We start from the raw sequence: 21692 nt of genomic DNA, 5'->3' as shown, positions 1-21692 counted from the left end.
GGGATTCTCTCTCTCTCTCTCTCTCTCTCTCTCTCTCTCAAAAATAAACTTTAAATTCTTTTTTTAATTTAAAAAAGATCAGTGGCTGCTTCTGGGGAGTGACCTGGGTTATTTTTACTATATACTTTTTTGTACTATGGATTTATTTTCTTAATCATACGTGTGTATCACTTTTTTGATATCTTTTTAAGGGATTAAAATGCCCCTTCCGGGGCACCTGGGTGGTTTAGTCAGTTAAACGTCCAGCTTCAGCTCAGGTCATGATCTCACGGTTTGTGGGTTTGAGCCCTGCACTGGGCTCTGTGCTGACAGCTCAATGCCTGGAGCCTGCTTCGGATTCTGTGTCTCCCTCTCTCTCTGACCCTCCCCTGCTCACACTGTCTCTCTCACTCAAAAATAAATAAAAACCAATAAAAAAATTTTTAAATGCCCCTTCCACATAAGCTTCCCATATTTACCCAAAAGAACTTCCTTCCTTATTGTCGGGTCTGGATGTAGAGCAGCATAGCATTTCCTCTCCCCAGACTGTAGCTCAGCCTTCTCCCCTTCCTTTGAGTTGTACTACCCTTGGCTTGTCTTCATGATACTATAGTGGACATTTGTGTCATACGCATCTTGAAGTCATTTTTTTTATTTGTTTTAAGTTTATTTATTTTTGAGAGAGAGAGAGAGAGAGCCCAAGCTGGGGAGGGGCAGAGAGAGAGAGGGAGACACAGAATCCAAAGCAGGCTCCAGGCTCTGAGCTGTCAGCACCTGAGCTGAAATCAAACACCCAACTCACTGTGCCACCAAGGCACCTCAAAGCCCATTTACATGTTGGAAGTCTGCCATCATACTCTCTGGCACGTGGCCTGTGGAGTCAGTAAATCTCCTGCGTCCTACAGTAGGTACTCTTAGGGGCCAAACAGCGCTTTGTACACAGCAGGAGCTTAATTACTGCTCGTTCACTGGCTGGTCACTGCATGGATAATTATCCTTGTAAGACATTATTATAGATGCTCAGTAAAGACACATAATATGATGAAGCATCCAGAATACGGCATCCCCAAAAGCCCTGGGCCCATAGGGCCTCTTCTGCTCCTTAGATAAATCTGGCCAGCTCAGCATCTACACAACTCAGGATGCATGAAAGGCCAGATCAATGGTGAGTGTCTTTGGTGTTCATCTGAACTGTTCCAACAGCCATCATTTCCTGCTCCCTCTGCTTCCAAACTCCTGATACTGCAACTCAGCTCCCAGGACACGCCCCAGGATCCCCCCCATACTCTTTTTGCATATGTTTTCCTGGTTTTTACCCATGACACGTACTCCAAAATGTGGTCTGTCCACATTTGTCTCCAGGAGGAAGCCAGCTGACGAGTCACACAGCTCCCAGGGAACAGGGATCAGGCAGGACATGAGCAAATGCATGCTGTGGCTCTGCCCCATGAGACTGAGCGGCCCTGGACCTGGGAATCCTGGGATCATCTGCTCCAGTGTGAACAAGGCTGGGAGACACTGATAGTTTACAAGGAATCTAGACTCCTCTCCAGCAGGAATTAAATAGACATGTGTTTAGTGATGGGCATAACTGCCCTTTGGCTATGATAGAGAGGAAAAGTACAGAATCCAGAGGGGACACCTTCAGAAAAGAAATCCAGAGTGGGGTCATTGAAGAACCAGGCTCCATATACAATAGCCACTGTTGGGGGTCTCTGGTCTCTGAGTAGAACCTCTTCCCATTCACCCTCATCCCTTTCCTGGGCTCAGGCCGAGTCTCAGGCCTGGCCCCCACAGCCTCGTGTGGAAGAGTCTGGCCTGCAGACTCCGGGGAGCCCAACAGAATGTCTAGTTCCCAGCTGCTCGGCTGGCTGAGTCCTCCCTCCACCATGTACTGCAGGGAGCACTCCCCAGCACTCCGAACTTAAACAGAATATGGTTTCCAATTGTGAAGAATTTGTGAAGAAGCTAAAACAGATTTCTAATAATGTGTTTTTAATCAATAATGTGTTAATAATCAAACATCATACTGTAGACAAAACTGCTCTCACTGCCCAGTTCTTGGGACAGCATGGGCTCAGGGTGATGTTTCCACTCAGAGATGGGTTTACTTTGCACCATCTGCTCTCACTCCTGCACTGTCCCTGGTAACCAAGAGGCCAGAAGCAATATGGTTTAATATGCAGTCGGGGGAGGTTTTCCTCTGCATTTGAGGAAAGCCTAGGTCTGGTCCCTTGGAGAACCTGCCAGCAGCTCATGGGGTGAAGCTGTTTCTCTTCCTCTGAGTCACCATTACCTTCCTTTCCCATTGGAAGATGGGTCTGGGTAAGGGGAGGGTCTAGAAATGTTGTCATCTCAGATTAAAGAAGAGGAGAGATGAGTAACACTTTAGAAATCCAGGAGAAGGGATCTTGATGCTAATAATAACAACACTCTGAATTTGCATAGCATTTGAGAGACTTGCTGTGTGTCCATGGACCTGCTTTGCAGTCTTTTGCGAACTGCCTCTCCACCCATTCATGTCCAGTCTGTAAGTTGAGAGACATTATTTAACAGTCTTGGCTGAGAGAAATCGTTTTCAAAACAAGATATGGACCTGAGCAAACTCCCATATCCTCTCCAGGCTCCACCATTCTGGAGACTCATGTGGACCATCCACGGGGCTGAGGCCCAGAGCAGATGCTGGGACATGAGAGGGGAGGCAGCGGCAGCAACTAGGAGTATACACTGAAGTTCTCCAGCTCCCTGCGGCTCAGCCGGGCAGGGTTTCTTCCAACCTGCGGAAGAAGAGAAGAATTTCGAACCCTTCCATAGGAGATCCCCACAGCACCCTGGTGAGGTACGAAGTATTACCCCCACTTTACAAATTTAAAAAAATGAAGCTTGGAGTGGTACAACAAATAACTCAGGGACACCAGCTAGTATGAAGTAAAGGAGGGGCTTGAATCCAGTTCTTCTGGCTCCAGTTCTAGTGGTTTTTTTAACCACGCCACAGTTCTTCAAGACCCCACCCTGGATCGCGTAGGCCCGCTCAGTGTCCTCTACAACGCTGGACTGTCCAGTTGGCATTAACGAGGGGCTTCAGCTGAAGTGCTAGGAATCCCAGCAGACAGCCACCTGCCTTCTCCCCATGACCGCTGGCAGCATCTTTACTGGAACAGCCTGGTGTACCATTAGGCCAGTGGTTGGGCGTGCCCTCCATGCCTTCATTTCTCGGAGTATAAATGGGAAGTATAATTACACCTACCTCCATAGGTGGTAGATAATTTACTTGATGAGATAATTTACTTGAAGCCACTATCAGGCTACAATATACATAATACACCTCCAATACACCCTCAACTGTTGAGTCCCTACTTCCCATTCCTTAAATGGCCTGATGGGAATCAATTCAACTACCAGGATCATTGGTTACTTTACAGTGTCACCCCCAGTAGCAGCTTAAGATGACCTATGTCCTAGAATGGTTCCTAATTACTTGCTAACTTTAGAAATCATTTAGATTGACTTATCCTCCCTTCTCCACACTTCTGCCTTACACATCGTTGGAAAGGAGAGATGTTCAATGTACAGCCCACAACTAGCCAGAGGACAGCCCTAATTAAAATCCAAGCTCCCTAGTAGGAGTCCAACACCAACACACAATATGACCTTGAATTAGACCCTCACTTCCCTTGGACCACAGTTTCTTTGTCTCTAAAATGAAAATTTGGATTAGAAGATCCCTAAAATCTCTACAACTCTGAGACTCTATGCATGACTTTCTCACAAGTGTACAACTTCAAGGCCATTCTCTGGGCACTAAACCCATTCAGAAGACGCTCCAGAATCTTACCTCTTCATAGATAGTCTTATTGAGGGAAGATCTTTTGTTCTTCTTGGATTCAGACTGGAAATTCAGAAGATAAAGAGTGCTTAACTTCAAGTTGGGAAATGTCCCACTCCTAACTGATGTGAGGCCCCCAAACAGAGCTTTGAACCCACAGCCAGAGGCAAATAGGATCTCCTACCCCATGATGTGTGGTTTCCATAAGAAGGCACAATACATACTTCTGTGTGACATGACATATCTGAACTAAACTCAGAATTTAGTATCCCACACCCACATACCCTCATGCCCACACATATACACATTCCCAGCACATACACACATGTCCTCAGACAGACCTGATACAAATACCACTTCTGACCACGCATCTCACCAACACATAGCAAATACACACATCCCTAGCATAAGCAATTCTAGCACACCCAGAAGAACTGGCCATAACACGTACCCTGACCCTGATCGTGGTGAAACACTGGAATAAGAGGCACTTTCAGTAGGATGTAGAGCCTCCAAAACAACACCAAGCATGTGACTCTGGTGCCTGGGACCATCCACATGTCCATATAACTGCATATAACTTCAATAAAAATATCTCTTGTGGTGGAATCCAAGTTGATTGAATGACTTGTTGGAAAGAGAGTGACTAAAAAAGCCTTAAAACCTGTTTTAAACCTCTCCCCCATTTGACTCTGACGGGCATGTACTCAACACTTCTACAATTTGGCATATCCCCCATTTCCCATGGGGAATACTACCAATACTACTGTGTTAAGTTACTGTCTTCACACTGTGACTCCAGCCTTGGAAATACCATTCTTCTGACCCCTCTCCCACCCAAGGTGAAGAGACGACCATGGGCACCAGGTACATATAAGAGCTTTGAGCTCAGCTTGGAGCAGGATTCAAGGGGACCATGAGCCCAGAGCCCCCCACCGGCAGATGACCGACCAGAACCTTTTTCTGGTTGCTGAAAGCCACCATTGTGTCTCTTTAGGTCCAGGCTCTCCTCTGGCTCTGGGCTATATTCTCCCACCTTGGAAATCCCTCTAGTGTCTCTCACCACTATAGCCTCAGCTGACTATTGAGGACTCCATGGTCCCCACACACAAGCGCTACCTTTCTGTCTCTAACTGTACTTACCTCACAGAAACTCCTAGAGACTCTTTTAATCCACTGTTCTCTTAGTCACCGACATGTTCTTTTTCTCCAAATAGAACCAGAAAGGCATTTCTAGTTGGCCCATTAAAATTTAAATAGAGGGGTGCCTGGGTGGTTCAGTCAGTTAAGCATCTGACTTTGGCTCACGTCATGATCTCACGGTTCATGGGTTCAAGCCCCGCATCAGGCTCTGTGCTGACAGCTAGCTCAGAGCCTGGAGCCTGTCTTTGGATTCTGTGTCTCCCTCTTTCTCTGACCCTCCCCTGCTCATGCGGTCTCTCTCTCTCTCTCAAAAATAAATAAAATATTTTTAAAAAATTTTTTAATTTACATAGAGCCCTTTAACCCAAGCAGCTCAGATACACACAACAGAAGACAACTCACAGGGAAGCACACACACACACACACACACACACACACACTCGGCAAATGCACACCTGCCTGTGCACATGCAAAATACACACCTGCACCCACAGCACCCCCTGGAGAAAGAGACTTACCTTCCGGGAAGGCTGCACCAACGCATACAAGGTATTTGTTTCTTGTGAGGTGGAAGCAGAAGGCTAATGAGAAGACAAGGAAGAGTATTTCAGAAGCAGGGATCCAGCACAATCCTAGGGAGGGACGTCACCTCTTCCACCGCCCCGCCAATTCCTCCCAGACAGAGCTCACAATATTAGTCAAAGGAGCCCCGGACTCGTCAGGAGGTCAGACAGCCTGAATGCTAACCCTGCTGTGTCAATAAAGAGAGTTGCTATTCGTTCAGCACCTACTGTGTTCTGTGGTCTCCCCCGACCCTTAAAATACACCTAACGATACGAATGACCACCACCTACCCCATTGTCCAGATGAGGCTCCTAAAGGATAAATTGCCCAAGTCAGACAGTATAGTCACAGCAGAAGCAGAACTTACACCCCAGACTCTCCGCAGTGCCTTCCTCTACACCTCAAACGCCCCCCTTTGGCAACACGTCTTCCTTGTCCGCACCTGAACCAGGTGTCCTCAGAGGCAGGTAAGCAGCCTCCTTATAGAACTCAGGAGGGAGAGGCTCTTAGATTCAACATCTCGGTCTGGAATGAGCTCTTCCTTGCGTTTATTCAGATTCCTTTTGTGGGAACCCGGTGTGGCTAAAGCCAGAAAACTGCCACTTACATCATACATCTCTCTTTCAGGCTCTTTGACTTTGACCCACGATCCATGAATCACATTATCTCATAGGGAACAGGACGAGGCAACCCCCAACCTGGGGATTCCAGAGTGGCCATGAGGGTTGAGCACCCCCCTCCCCCCTCCCCTCCTCCTTCCTCTGTTCCTCTCTTCACTGTCCTCCTTCCCCTCCAATCCGTTCACTTTCTCCTCTTCCTCCTTCTCTTGATCCCTCTCTGAAGCCTATCACCATCCCCCAGTGATTTTCTCTGCCCTGCAGCTTGGCCACCAAATCCAAGAGGTTGCTCCTTCAGGACGTAATTCTTTAAAAAACAAAAACAATAAGGGGCACCTGGGTGGCTCAGTCGGTTAAGCCTTTGATCCTTGATTTCGCCCCATGTCATGATCTCACAGCTGGTGCGTTTGTGCCCTGCATCCGGCTCCATGCTGACAGTGAGGAGCCTGCTTGGGATTCCCTCTCTCCCTCTCTCTCTGCCCCTCCCCTGCTCGTGTTCTCTCTCTTTCCCTCTCAAAAATAAATAAACATTTTTTAAAGAATCTGTTTTAATTTTTTAATTTTTAATTTTTAAAAATTTTAAGTCATTTTTATCAGAAATTTTTCATCACTGGTCACCTAGAGGCAGGCAGTGTTTTCCCTGAGAGAGATACCCTGGCGTAAGTTGCAATGTCATTTTAGCTGCCAAACTTAGAGATGTTTCTCCAGTTTAATGGCTGAATTTCTACAATCCCGAATGTTAGAGATGGGGAGGGGCAGGTGGAGGGGAGGCTCAGAAGCCCTTTAGCTCAGCTTTGCCAACGAACCGACTCTGTGGCCTGGAGCATATTAGCTAATCCGTGTCTGTTTCCTCATCTGGGAAATGGAGGTTGTATTAGACCCACTTCATGAGGCTGTTTGTGAGATTCATTAAGGAAATAGACATAGGGGTGTCTGGGTGGCTCAGTTGGTTCAGTGTGTGACTCTTGGGCTCAGGTCATGATCTCACTGTTCATAAGTTCAAGCCCCACATAAGGCTCTGCAGTGACAGTGTAGAATCTGCTTGCAATTCTCTCTCTTTCCCTCTCTCTGTCCCTTCTGGGCTCTCTCTCCCTCTCCCTCTCTCTCTCAAGTAAAATTAACTTTGAAGAAATGAAAATAGAGGGGCGCCTGGGTGGCTCAGTCAGTTAAGTGTCCGATTTTGGCTCAGGCCATGATCTTGAGTTTTGTGGATTTGAGCCCTGTGTCATGCTCTGTGCTGACAGCTCAGAGCCTGGAGCCTGTCTTCAGATTCTGTGTCTCCCTCTCTCTTTGTCCCTCCCCTGTTTTCTCTCTCTCTCTATCTCTCAAAAACGAAATAAAACGTTAAAAAAAATAAATATTAAATAAAAAATATAAAAATGAAAATAGACATAGTAAGCACTTAATAAATAAATGTTCTTGTTAGGTCATAATAAGAGAGAACAACCCAGATCGATTCTTTCCTGAAAAGAGATATACTAAGGAGCACAGTTTTTTTAAATCTGTAAGGGTTTAAGAAGCCGGGTGCCCTGACCAGCCCCCTCTTCCTCCTGACGACCCGGTCACAGGTCACACCTGCTGCCGGGCACGGAGACAGAAAGTGCCCGCGTCCGACTTCCCGGCTCCGGTCAGCTCTGCCAAGATAACCACACGGATCTTTCAAACAACCTATCGCAGCTCAGGCCATGCTGTCTCTTAGTCTCCAGGCGCACCGAGCTCTTATTTCCTCATTCAAAAGTGAGAGCTTCTGAAAAGCACGAGGAAGCCCCACAGACAGGTATGGAACGGCTTCGAGAAAGCAGAATGGTACCTGGGATTGGATCACGGAGTAGATGGTGCTCCCTTCTCCAGGGGGATTCAGCTTCTGCTCCTGCACAAGAAATAGTAAAGGAGGAGGATGGGGGGCGCCTGGATGGCTCAGTCTGTTGAGCTTCTGACTTTTAATTTTGGCTCAGGTCATGATTTCACAGTTCATGAGATCAAGCCCCGCGTCAGGCTCCACACTGATGGCACAGAGCCTGCTTGGAATTCTCTCTCTCCCTCTCTTTCTGCCCCTCCCCCACCTGCTCTCTCCCTCTCTCTCTCTCTCAAAATAAATAAACATTAAAAAGAGAGAGAGAGAAAGAGGGGTGCCTGGGTGGCTCAGTCAGTTAAGTGTCCAACTCAGGTCATGATCTCATGGCTTGTGAGAGCGAGCCCGGTGTTGGGCTCTGTGCTGACAGCTGGGAGCCTGGAGCCTGGAGGGATTCTGGGTCTCCCTCTCTCTCCCCCACTTGCCCTCTGTCTCTCTCTTTCTCTTTTTTTCTCTCAAAAATAAACATTAAAAAACATTTTAAAGAGGGGCTCCTGGGAGGAAGTGGTCATTAATCACCCCAGGATGGGAAGAAAAGAAAGAGTCAAACTGGAGTCGTTAAGCGTCATATGCGAGGAACCACAGGTGTGAAGGGACCCCACCAAGTGACCCTGTCCAGGGGCTCTCCTGTCACTTGCTGCACTTTGGTAACTTAGAAACCTGCCTTTGCCACATCACCACTGATACTGGGCTGAGCTCTGAGTAGGGCTGTGTTCGGAGCCTAACTTCAGGGCCTTGAAACCCGGAGGTTTTCACTGTTTTAAAGCCCCCTCCCTAGATCCAGCCTTGGCAGCCAGTTTGCCCTTGGCCTCCAGCCAGCTTTGGGGCAGCTACAGAGCTGGGGGAAGCCCTGGACACAAGGCCAAAGGGATGTGGCTTGCCTGGTCCCCTCCTGCCCACAGGAGACTGGCTTGAAGGAGTTTCACGCTGCCCCCTCCTGACTGCGTACTGCCAGGTCGCCTCGGATGGGGAGCAGGAGGAGGCGGCAGGATTCGCTGGACAAGGAAGAAGCTAAGAGGAGCAGAAAAATAGCAGCCGCCCTTGGGGCTAGAGTGGCGGGCACCTGGCAAGAAACAGTTCCCTGCTTTTCTGTTCTGCCCAGACCTCAGTGAAGCGTCCCCAGAAAGGTCAGACCCGGGCCCCAGAGGAAGACCTCATGAACTTGAGATTTGGACCTTGGGACAGAACCCGGGAGCCAGTGGGGAGAAGCCAGCAAGGGATGAGATCCCAGAGGGAGGAGCTCCTGAGTCAGAAGCAGAGAAGCAGGCCTGAATCTCCCAAGAGGTTTCTTTTATTCTAAATGGTTATTTTCCTCCGTTCTCCTTCCTAGAGCTTAACCGAAAGGAAAGGCAATTTATCCGGAGCATTTGGGCTCCAGTGGCGGTAGTTAGATGCACTTGCGCTCAGGAATTTGTCCCAGCGCCTGTAGCGATGGGAGAAACAAAGACCCTTTGTGTTTCACTCCCGGTTATTCCGCTGCTGAGCAAGAAAACAGGGGGGTGGGGAGCTGCCCGAATCACAGTTCCCACCGAGCCCAGACCTGAGGGAAGTGGCTTCTCGGTTCCCCGAGGCTCACGCCAGGGACAGAGCAGACAAGCCCGGCCCCTGCGACTTCCTGCTTCGCCTCGCAGGCCGAGCACCGGGAATGCGGATGGAAGGGGTCCCTTCCTCTCCCCCACCCGCCCTGCCCACTGGGCGGCTGGGTTAGCCGCTGCCAGCTGCCCTTCCCCCGGGTCCGTCACCACTTCCGCACCGTCCAGGGGCAGAGCAACAGGCGGCCGCCTGCACCTTCCGCGGGTCCCTCCCCGGCTCCCCCGCCGCCCCCTCTGCTGGTGCCGGGAGGAGGCGGCCCGAATGGGCTCCCAAGGAGGCTCACACCGGCTCCTCAGCTTCGTGCTGACCTGCCTCCCTTCTTAGCCCCTCACCCAGACTCAGGCCTCTTCCCAAAATGCAGACACTGAGCCAGCTACCACGCTCTTAAGCTTTGGCTGCTCCGGCTGGCATCCTCTGCAGCCTGGGCAACAATCAAGGGACCCAGAAGAGTAAACTTGGACTTGCAAGGACACGAGAATTGGTGCCCAGGCACAAAATACGAGAAAGCTGGATTCTCCCCAGGGCTTAGCCCGGCTGCAGGGACTGGGCGGAAATGAGGACGCGGCGCCCCCTGGCGAAGCAAGGGCTGCATTCGGCCCCCTGCTGGGGGGTTGTCGGGCTCCATCCTTCTCAGGTTTTCTCTTGTTTTCTGCTTTTCCTCCACAGCCAGAGCTAGGAGGCTGCTGGGGAAGACAGACGGAAAGGCTGCGGATCCCTCGGACAGGGCACTAATGTCCCTGCTCCTGGTGGCCATCCTCCGGAGAAGCATTTCCCAGGCTCGTGAAGAGGGACCCCGAGCCCTAGGGCACCGTACTTGATTCGTCGTGATTTGCACGTTGTTGACGTCTTCATAAACTGTCAGAAATTCCTCTGCGCTGGCCTCTGTGAGAGAAAAGCAGCAGGGACAGAGATGCAGAGACCTCCACAGGCTGTCCCCTTCAGGCTACTGCTTCTCTCCAGAAAGGAGGCAGCTTGGTGCTCTCCCCGGAATGCCCACGGAGCACAGGACCAGCAACCACCCCACAAACCTACTGCATCAGGCCGGGCAGGCCCCCACCAGACCAGCCCCCAGCAGGCAAATTGGCACGTTGGCCTGTAAACGCCTCGAGGAACCCCAGGAGGCGCGAGATGGGAGAAAGTCGGGCAGCACTGTTTCCCCTCTGCCTCCCCCCCCATCCCCCCACCCCCCCGCACATGCGCACACACATCCCAACGCTCCAGCAAAGAAGCAGGTGCTGGGCTCCCAGGCGCATGCGGTGGGGATGTCAGGTCGGGCAACTGCACGTCCTGGGGGCCCCCCACTTACGTGACTGCTTCCTCTTCCTCCTCCACACGCAGAGGCCGATGAGGCTGCCCAGGAACAGTGTGATCAGACAGACCACGATGACCACCAATGAGAGCAGAAACTCGCCTTCTAAGGACATGCAGAGCATGAAGCCTGAGCTCTCAGCCTTCCCCTCCTCCTTTCCCGCCTGTCTGCCACAGGACTTGCCTCAGACCCCACTCCTCTCTGAGGTCCCGTTGAGTTCATCAGCAAGGTGGTCTCTCTTCGAAGTTGGGTGTCCCCCCCCCCCCCCCCCCCCCCCGCCCAAGTGACGCTCAGAGCATGGACACTAATGTCTGACATGGCTTGGCTCTGTGGCCTTGCGCCAAGTCCCTTAACTTCCCTGAGCCTCCATCTTCTCACTTATAAAAGCAGAAAATGTGGGGGCACCTGGGGGGCTCAGTCAGTTAAGCCTCTGACTTCGGCTCAGGTCATGATCTCACTGCTAGTGGGTTCGAGCCCCGCATCAGGCTCTGTGCTGACAGCTCAGAGCCTGGAGCCTGCTTTTGATTCTGTGTCTCCCTCTCTTTCTCTCTCCCTCCCTAGCTCACATTCTTTCTCTCTCTCTCAAAAATAAATAAACATTTAAAAAAGGAGATAATGTTATCTACATATCTACATGATCTAATATATACAAATCATCTGGCACACGTATGTTACCTCTGTCTCTTCCCTTCTTAACCCAACAAAACGTATTGCACCCACTATGTTCCGGGAAATTCTCCCATTTCCCCTTCCTGCCACTGCTGCCTCCGTTGCTCTTCCTCACTTGAACTTCTACATTTAACGTCTGGGTCACACACGTAGCCTGATGTGTAAGCCCACTGTCCTCTTCACAACCATGACCTCACCAGCAGTCCTGGGGGGTGCCTGTTTCCATCCCCCATATCACCCAGTAGAAAACTTGAGGCTCTGAGAGGTTAGGGAAACCGCCTGAGATCACAGAGCTAGTGAATCCTGAAACCATAGCTGACATGACCCAAAAGCGCTGTCCCTGTCACTCCAAATCGTTTCAGCTCACTCCTTTCTTTCTTTCTTTCTTTTTTTTTTCTTTTCTTTTTTTTTTTTTTTTTTTTTTTTTGCCCAGGAATTGGCTGTATCTCTAAGGACAGGGACAGCAGATAGGTTTTTGCCTACAATGCCCATGCTGATGACACATTACGTCTTTATTTATCTGATAAAAATTGGTGCAAACTTAACTCAGGGTAACTCTTAGGATGAGCATAAGCAATAAACCAAGAACTCTTCCAGGACCCCCCCCCCCATCACCCTGGTGTCCCCATGCTCCGGGGCACTGCTCTTATCTCTTGGGGGAACTACATGGCCTGGGGGGTTATTACTCGGGAGGAGGAAGCAGGTTCTCCAACAGTCTCTCAGAGGAAGGAGGTGATGATCACCAGCCATGGCAGGGCTATGACTCATCAAACAAGCATTCCCTAAAATGTAGGAAAAACTCACATCTCCTGGGAGATTCTTGGTGGGGATAAAATTCTTCCCAGACTAAGATAGGCTTGGTTTATGGGAACTGTGTGCCCAGAGACCAGGACTGCCCCAAGGAGATGCTGCAAGGCACTTGAGGAGGCAGCCAAGGGATCTCGTGCCCAAGTATCTCCGGCAGGAGCCTGGTGATGGGGCCCAACCCTTTCAGCCTCTCTTAGAGTCCAGAGTGCTTCACTTACGCATGGAGTGCTTCACGTCGCTCGGACAGTGCTGGGTGAAGGTGTGGCTCACCCAGCTGACCAAGTTGCTGACATTGCAGGTGTATGTGTGTGAGCTGTTGGCATCAATCTGGTCCTCCAATTTGCTGAGATTCCTTGGTGTCTGGATCAGCATACCCTCTCTATACCAATCATAGCTCACATTACCACCACTGATGATGGAGCAGGACAGAGTCACTTGGCACCTCCCTCCGTCCAGCTCCTTCTGTTCCTCTTGTATGTGGAGCTTCCCTACATGATCTGGAAGCAGAGATTCTGATCAGAAAGGCACTGGAAATAAAGGCCCTCCAGGAGTCAGAGGGGCAGGCTGAGCTGTTCTGGGAACTCACCAAATACAGAGACCCGGAATTTGTGGCACTCAACATCTCCACTCTCATCAGTCACCTCGAAGATATACAAGCCGCTGTCCCGCTGATGAGCTGCCTGGATGATAAGGCTAAAGTTCGTGGTTATAAAATTGAACTTCTTGTTGATATGATTCAAAGTCCAATCTTCATATTTGCAACAAGGAGAGTTATACTTCCATTTCAGTATCGAGGACACTTTGAAAGGTGTGCCCACCAGCTCCTTCCACTCAACAGAGTATATGTTGCTTGTCTGTATCCGCGGAGGGTGTAACTCGAGACACGCTCCTGAGAGTCCAACCACGTGTTCAGCAGAATCTAGGAATTCTAGAAAAGAGAACCCAGGCTGGAGGAGGTAGGAAGGGTTCAGCCCTGAGCACTGTGGGCAATCGGATGTGACTTCCCTTGAGCTAAGAGGATGGGGCACGTATGAGGAGCCCAGAGCCTAAAAGAGCCTGAAAGCACACGACCTCCCCCGGCCTCCCCTCTCCCCCAGCTCGGCACCCCTTGTTTGAAGGAGCCCCCCAGCCAGTAATCACAGCTAAAACCTCTGGACTCCTTCCTGTGGGGCAGCAGATTTTAAATACGTCACATGTTATAACTATATAGAACTACATGTTTTAACAGTGACCTTATGAGAGTTTATCCCCATTTTAAAGGTGAAAAAAAACTGAGTTTCAAAGAACTTAAAAGTAACCCAAGCTACACAATGAAAAAGATGAGCTTGAAATCCAGTCGATTTGTCTTTACAGGATGGACACTTAACCACAAGGTTATAAACGTCGTATCTGATGTGACTCCCCGCCTGAGGCACTGAGTGGCCAGCGGCGACTGCTGGAAATTCTGACGGGCCAGACCCAGTAAGACTGACCTTCCGAGCTGAATAGCATAGTTCGCTCCGCTGGCCTCCCGCAGAGCGAGATGCATAACCCTCTCTTGTAGCACTGGGCCCATCAAACTGTGGTCATTCTTATTAATATGTTTGCCAATTTTCTAGTCCTCAGAAATTCCCCAGAGGGATTGCTCCCTAAAGAATAATTAGAGGGGCTCTGGGGTGGCTCAGCCGGCTAAGTGTCAACTTTGGCTCAGGTCGTGATCTCATGGTTCATGGGTTCGAGCCCTGCATCGGGCTCTGTGCTGACAGCTCAGAGCCTGGAGCCTGCTTCAGATTCTGTACCTCCTTCTCTCTCTGACCCTCCCCTGCTAGCACTGACTCTCTCAGTCTCTCAAAAATAAATAAAAAACATAAAAAGTAAAATAAAATAGAAGGAATAATTAGAGAAAAATAAAAGTACACCGCCTTGGTATATCCCAGCATTTGTCCTAATTATCAATTAACTAATTGCTAATTAGTGGAGGTGTGACAGGGCTGCTTGCTGGTGCCTACCCCAGGAAAGCCTAGTGTTGTCCAGGAAGAAAACCGGAAGTTCCAGGGGCCAATTCTGGCAGGGCAGCTATGTGGCATGGCCCCGGGGATGCAGGAAATAGAAAGGTCTGCTAGAGAGGGTCAGAAATAATTTGGAAGAGAGACTAAGAGACAGGGATTGTTATACAAACAACTCTGTTAACACAGAGGGCATTGAGGGGAGAGTAATGGAGGAGATTTTCAGATGTCTACATGCATTATAAACGCGCTCACTCCCAACCACGCCTTCGCCTTGCCATTTCCTCAGGAGTCGGAGTAAATAAAGAAACTTTCATTACTATTTGGTTGATAGACTGTGTTTCTTTGCTCTTGACACTCCTAAACCTGAAACACACAGGGTTCCAGGACAACCGGCCGGCTCGGTCAGTAGAGCATGCGATTTCGGAGCTTAAGTTCAAGCCCCGTGTTGGATGTAGATATTACTTTTATTTTTAATCTTTAAAAAAAAACAAAAATGAAGAAAACACACGGGATTCCTATTCCTGTTCTCATGATTTGAACTGGCTCTGCTCATTGTCAAACCGGAAACAGACACCGTGCTTTTGTCTCCCACGGTCCTATGTGGGAGCCCAGGCCAACCTATGAAACATGGCACAGAGATTCTGAGAGCAATCCCCACTAGTTACAATCCCCAGTGTAACCAGGGCCCTGAAGAGTTGAGGCCTCTTTGCATTTGTGTTCTGAGAGCAGAACATTTATTTCACAGCATATATTGAAGAGTTAAGGCAAATAATCATCTAAAGAATTCTAATTCTGATAATGGAAGACCACATTAATACATGCTGATCAACCCGCCCACAAAAAATACCCAAGAAAGAAACGAGCAAAATATAAAAGCACGTTGCTGAAGGCATCAGGGAGCTAATAAAGCAGTAAAATATTATGGGGCCAAGATCTAGAAGAAGGAAACTCAGAGAGGTAAGACCAGCGTTTTTTATTCCTGTTCCCTGGGGGCTTACAAGAAACTCAGGGATCAAGGAACTAAAGGAGCATGGAGTTCAAGGACCTCGTGCTGAGAAGGGGGTATCCCTGAAATCCACCAGATTTGGGGATAGTACCCTGAAGAGCTGCACTCAGAGTGAGAGTGAACAAGAAGTAGACAAGCTCTCACAGGGACTGAGCCTACTTTGGAATGATCTCAACTCTGACCTGGATTAAAGTGATCTAGAATTTCCAGTCTTTCTAACCTGGCTGTCCAGTAGAGGCAAATATAAATTATTCCTGGAGGAAAATAACATCAACATGGGCATTAAACTATGTCTAAATTTTTCATACATTACGTCCAAAAGGAAATAAAAAAACAGGCCAGCATTAAGAAGAGGAAACATGTCCAAAACCCCAAAGAAAATGTAGGCAATAGAAACAGGCTCAAGATGCATCTAAGTAACAGAATTAATCAGTCATAAACTTTAAGGCAATTATATTTAATGTTTCATGGAATTAAAACTTAAAGTTTGAAATTTTCAGCAGAAAATCAGTGTGATAGAATGCAAAACTAGCCATGCCCCTTGCAGTGTGACTCCGTAGCTCCTCCCATCATCAAGAGACGTGGTTTGCTTCACTATCTTCTATAACTGGGCTGGCCTTCTGAATATTGCAGCAAAAATGAGGTTGTGCTGATTCTAAGCCTATGTCTAAAGAGGCATTGCCCATTTCTACTTGTTCTCTTGGAACCTTGTCTAGCCGACATGTTCACAAGTCTCAGAGAGCCTGCTGGAAGACAAGGGATCACGTGGAGCAAAGGTCAACGACCACAGCTGAGACCATCCTACATCTGCCGTCCCCAGCCAACCTGACAGCTGACCTTACATGCATGGGTGATACAAGCAGAAACCAAAGGAATGGTCCAGCTGAGCCCAGACAAAATTGCCAGCTTGCACATTCACTGTCGTTTTAAACTAAGTTTTTGGGGTGGTTCATTATGCAGCAGCGGTTATCAGATAAACTGGATTTTTTCAAGAACCAAATGAAAATTGTAGACATTAAATATAAAGTAACTGGAGAGCCATAGAAATGAAATAGAAAATAACTGAAAAACGAACTCATTGGAGAGGTATAAAAGCCACTTAGATACCACTGGAAAGAGAACTAGAAAACTGGAGATAAGGCAGAATAAAATATCCAGGCTGAAATCCAGGAAAACAATAGTGGGGCACCTGGTTGGTCAGTTGGTAGAGCACGTGAGTCTTGATCTCAGGGTCATGAGTTCAAACCCCACGTTGGATGTGGAGTTTACTTAATAAAAAATATATATTAAAAAATGAGAGTGCCTGGGGGCTTAGTCAGTTAAGCATCTGACTCTTTTTTTTTATACTTTTTTTAATGTTTTTTATTTATTTTTGAGAGATGGAGAGAGACAATGCGAGCAGGGGAGGGTCAGAGAGAGAGGGAGACACAGAATCTGAAGCAGGCTCCAGGCTCTGAGCTGTCAGCACAGAGCCTGATGCGGGGCTCGAACCCATGAACCGCGAGATCCTGACCTGACCCGAAGCCGGAGGCTTAACCGACTGAGCCACCAGGCGCCCCAAAAGCATCTGACTCTTGATGTCAACGTAGGTTGTGCTCTTGCAGGGGCCTACATGGGGGCTCCATGCTGACCAGGGCTTTCTTGGGATTCTCTCTCTCCCCTGGTCTTTGTCCCTCCACCACATGCACTTTGTCTCTTTCTCAAAATAAATAAACTTTAAAAAAAAGAGAAGAGAAAAGGATGGAAATATACAAGAAAAAGTATATGAAACATCTAAGTTCTGGTGAAAAAAATCTAACCAAAGTGTAATTGGAGAGCCAGGAGAGGAGAGAGAGATAATTCAAAAGAAATAATGGATGAGAATTTTCTAAAACTGGCAAAAGCCCTCAAGACAGATTTGTAAAAAACAGACTCATAAAGAAAAAGTTGGTGGTTGCCAGAGGGAAAAAAGATGGAAGGATGGACAAAAATAGGTGAAGACGATTAAGAGATAAAACTTCCAGCTATAAAATAAATAAGTCACAGAGATGAAAAGTACAGCATAGAGAATGTACTCAGTAATATTGTCGTGACCTTACATTTGACAAACGGCAACTGTACTTCTCACGGTCAGCTCTGTGTAACGTATAGATTTGTCAAATCACTATTTTGTACACCTAAAACTAATATAACATTGTGTGTCAACTTTAGTTCAATGAAAAAATAATAATAAAAATAAATAAATATAAATAAAATGAGGAAACTATAATAAGCCAGAGCAAAAAAAAATTGTTTTAAGACAGATTTATAGAATGTACTACAAATACCAGGGGCACCTGGGTGGCTCAGTTGGTTGAGCATCTGATGCTTAATCTCAGCTCAGGCCTTGGTTTCTGGGTCTTGAGTTCAAACCCCATGTTGGGCTCCACACTGGGCATGAAGCATACTTCAAGAAAGAGAAAGAAAAAAATACAAAACCACAATACCATTCGCATGCCTAGAAAAATGAACAATATTTTGGGGGTGCGTGGCTAGCTTGTTTGGTCTAGAGTATACAGCTCTTGACCTCAGGATCCTGAGTTCATACCCCATGTTAGGTGTGAAGCCTACCGTTAAAAAAAAAAAGTTAAAAAAATAAAAAGAATGTGCTACAAATCCCAAGAATATTAAAACAAAACAAAAAAACCCTAAGCATTCTTTTAAAAATTATGCAAACCAAAAGCAAAGAGAAAAATCTTAAAATATCCAAAGGGGAAAAAACTAAATTATGTTCACAAAAGAAACAATTTGCAGCTGACATTTCAACATAAAAAATAAAAACCAGAAGATAATGAAATGATGGTTTCAAAGTGCTGATAGAAAATAACTACCTACCTAGAGTTTTATACCAGTGAAAAAAACACTTCAAAGACAAAGATGAAATAAGGCATTTTCAGAAAAACAAAAACTGAGAAAACTCGTCACAAGTGGACCTGTATTTTAAAAAATGCCAAAGGATACTCTTCAGATAGAGTAAATGACTCAAGATGTAAACTCAAAGAATAAATAAATGAAGAGCAGTAAATATGTAGTTACACATAAATGATGCTGACTGTATAAACACATAATAATGTCTTGCAGAATTAAAATATTGAATTAAAATACAAACAATAATAACACTTAATTTGAAAATAAGACAAAGAAAATTAAAGTGCTTTGTCCAAAAGTAACAAAAAGTATACTTTATATTAACTTTGATAAGTCCATAAGGCATCCTAAATCCCTAGTCTACTAGCTAAATGAATGGTAAAATGATATGTGATGATAAAATTAATACATAGAATAAAGAAAGAATGAAGAAATAAATGTAATCAATCCAAAAGGAGAACATAAGGAATAAAAAAGGAGTCTAGAATAGGTGGAACCATGGAAGGCAAACAGCAAGATGGTGGATTCACATCCAAAACACTAAGTAATTACATTAAATATAAACAGAATTAATACTCAAATAAAAGGCAAAGATGACCAGAGAGCATTAAAAATTAAACCCAACTACATGCTGCTTACAAGCACCATTTCAACATTTCTTAAAAATGAAAAATACAATCACAATGAGATACCACCTCACACTCATCAGAATGACTAACATTAACAACTCAGGCAACAACAGATGTTGGCAAGGATGCGGAGAAAGAGATCTCTGCACTTCTGGTGGGAATGCAGACTGGTGCAGCCGCTCTGGAAAATAGTATGGAGGTTCCTCAAAAAATTAAAAATAAAACTACCTTACAACCCAGCAATTGCACTACTAGGTGTTTATCCAAGGGATACAGGTGTGCTGTTTCGAAGGGGCACGTGCACCCCAATGTTTACAGCAGTGCTATCGATAATAGCCAAGGTATGACAAGAGCCCAGATGTCCATCGATAGATGAATGGATGAGGAAGATGTCCACAACAGAGTATTACACAGCAATCAAAAAGAATGAAATCTTGCCATTTGCAACTACGTAGATGGAACTAGAGAGTATTATACTAATTTAATTAGTCGGAGAAAGACAAATATCATATGACTTCACTCACATAAGGACTTTAAGACACAGAACAGATGAACATAAGGAAAGGGAAGCAAAAATAATATAAAAACGGGGAGGGGGACAAAACATAAGAGACCTTTAAATGTAGAAAACAAACAGAGGGTTCCTGGAGGGGGATGGGAGGGGGGATGGGCTAAATGGGTCAGGGGCATTAAGGAATCTACACCTGAAATCACTGATGCACTACATGCTAACTAACTTGGATGTAAGTTAAAAAAATACATTTAAAAAAACCTAACAACAACAACAAAAAATTAAAAATACGTAGGACATCTGGGGGGCTCAGTCAGTTAAGGATTCAACACTTGATTTCCACTCAGGTCATGATCTCACGGTTTGTGGGTTTGAGCCTCAAGTCGGACTCCCGGCTGACAGTGTAGAGCCTGCTTGGGATTCTCGCTCTCCTCTCTCTGTCCTCCCCTGCTCGCTCTCTCTCTCAAAAATAAATAAATAAACTTAAAACAAACTTTAATAAAAAATATGTTCCAGGAGTGCCTGGCTGGCTCAGTCAGAAGAGCACATGACTCTTGATCTCAGGGTCATATAAGTTTGAGCCCCACACTTGGTGTAAAGATTACTAAAAAATAAATAAATAAACTAAAGAAAATGAAAAATATGGTCCATACAAAGAGAGAGAAGGAGACACAGGATCAGAAGCAGGCTCCAGGCTCTGAACTATCAGCACAGAGCCTGACCAAGGCTCGAATTCATGAACCTCAAGGTCATGCTCTGAGCCGAAGTCCGATGCTTAACTGAGCCACTGGGTGCCCCATATGTCAACTATACTTTAATAATAAAAAAAATTTAAATTAAAACACTTAAAAATACAAGATAATTAAATCATTAAGATAAATAAGAATGCTTAATAAAAACACAAAATCCAACACACCAGGAAGATATACAGTAAATTTGTTCGGACAATTAAAAATTGTTTCAGCCTCAGGGCGCCTGGGTGGCTCAGTCGGTTCAGCCTCCGACTTCGGCTCAGGTCGGATCTCACGTTCATGGGTTCGAGCCCTGCATCGGGCTCTATGCTGACAGCTAGCTCGGAGCCTGGAGCCTGCTTCTGGTTCTGTGTCTCCTTCTCTCTGCCCCTCCCCCTCTCATGCTCTGTCTCTCTCTGTATCAAAAATAAATAAAAACATAAAAAAATTGTTTCAGCCTTAAAATTTACAGAATTATTCAGAGTGAAGAACAGAAAGAAAAACCTGTGGGGTTCCTTGTGGGATGCCAGCAAATATACCAACATGCATACAGCAGGAGTCCCAAAAAGAGGAAAGAAAGAATGTCTGAAGAAATAATGGCTCAGAACTTCCCAAATTCAATAAAAGCCATGAATATACACAGCCAAGAAACTCACTGAACTCTGAGCAAGTTAAACCCAGAGATCCAAACAGAGATATATTCTAAAATGTCCAAAGCCAAAAACAGAATCTTGAAAGCAACAAGAGAGAAACAACTTGTCACACACAACAGATCCCCAGCGAGATTAACAACCAATTTCTCTGCGGAAACCTTGAGGCTAGAAGGCGGTGAGAGGACATGCATGAAGTGCCCGAAAAGCAAATCTATCAACCAAGAATTCTATATCCAACAAAATTATCTTGCAGAAACTGAAGGACAGACATTCCGAGCCAAACAAAAGCTGGAAACTGTTGCTAACGGATCTGTCCTGCAAGCCATGTCTGAAGAGACAAAAATACAAGGCAGTAACTCGAAGTCAGGTGAAGAAACAAAGAACGGGGTTAAAGGGAATCACACAGATAGTGATAACAGCCAGCATTATTGCATTTCGGGTTTGTAACTCTTCTTTCCCTATCTGATGTGAGAAAAAAATAATCAAGACAACAATTATAAATCTATGTTAATAGACACACAATGTGTAAAGATGCAGTTGTGACAACAGAAAGTGGGAAAGAAGGAACCGTATGGGAGCGTTTGTATTCTCTTAAAGCTGAGTTGGTATTAATTCAAACTAGCCCCACCCTCTATCCTCCAGAGAGCAGACAGGGCTGGAAGTAGAGTTAATAAGTGATCATGTCTGTGTGAGAAAGCCTCCATGAAATCCCACTGCACAGGGCACCTGAGTGGCTCAGTCAGTTAAGCATCTGACTCTCGATTTCAGCTCAGGTCATGATCTCATGGTTCAAGAGTTTGAGCCCCACATAGGGAGCCTGCTTGGGATTCTCTCTCCCTCGATGCCCTTCCCCTGTTCTTGCACACCTGTTCTCTCTCTGTCTGTCTCAAAATAAATACTTTTTTAAAATCCTTGTTTAGGGGCGCCTG

General features: G+C 46.4%; 1 protein-coding gene across 4 annotated transcripts in view; it reads right to left on the bottom strand.

Moving 5' to 3' along the window:
* Positions 1-1953: 1953 nt before the first annotated feature.
* Positions 1954-21692, bottom strand: part of CD244 (CD244 molecule) — a 29528-nt gene continuing 9789 nt past the window's right edge. For 2 of the 4 annotated variants that reach the window (XM_029935786.1, XM_029935788.1), the window contains 4 exons: positions 12946-13287; positions 12578-12856; positions 10881-10988; positions 8411-10456 (listed from right to left, as the gene is read on the bottom strand). In XM_029935786.1, coding sequence (XP_029791646.1) covers positions 9948-10456; positions 10881-10988; positions 12578-12856; positions 12946-13287 — 1238 coding nt within the window. In that variant the 3' untranslated portion in view covers positions 8411-9947. Of the gene's footprint in view, positions 2757-3814; positions 3869-5466; positions 5530-7939; positions 8000-8410; positions 10457-10880; positions 10989-12577; positions 12857-12945; positions 13288-21692 lie in introns of those variants that run through there. The other 2 variants (XM_029935790.1, XM_029935787.1) reach the window with 2 other exon arrangements.

The sequence above is a fragment of the Suricata suricatta genome, chromosome 3 (genome assembly GCF_006229205.1).
Source record: "Suricata suricatta isolate VVHF042 chromosome 3, meerkat_22Aug2017_6uvM2_HiC, whole genome shotgun sequence".
Classification (NCBI taxonomy): Eukaryota; Metazoa; Chordata; class Mammalia; order Carnivora; family Herpestidae; genus Suricata; species Suricata suricatta.
This window is presented reverse-complemented; position numbering and strand designations above follow the sequence as displayed.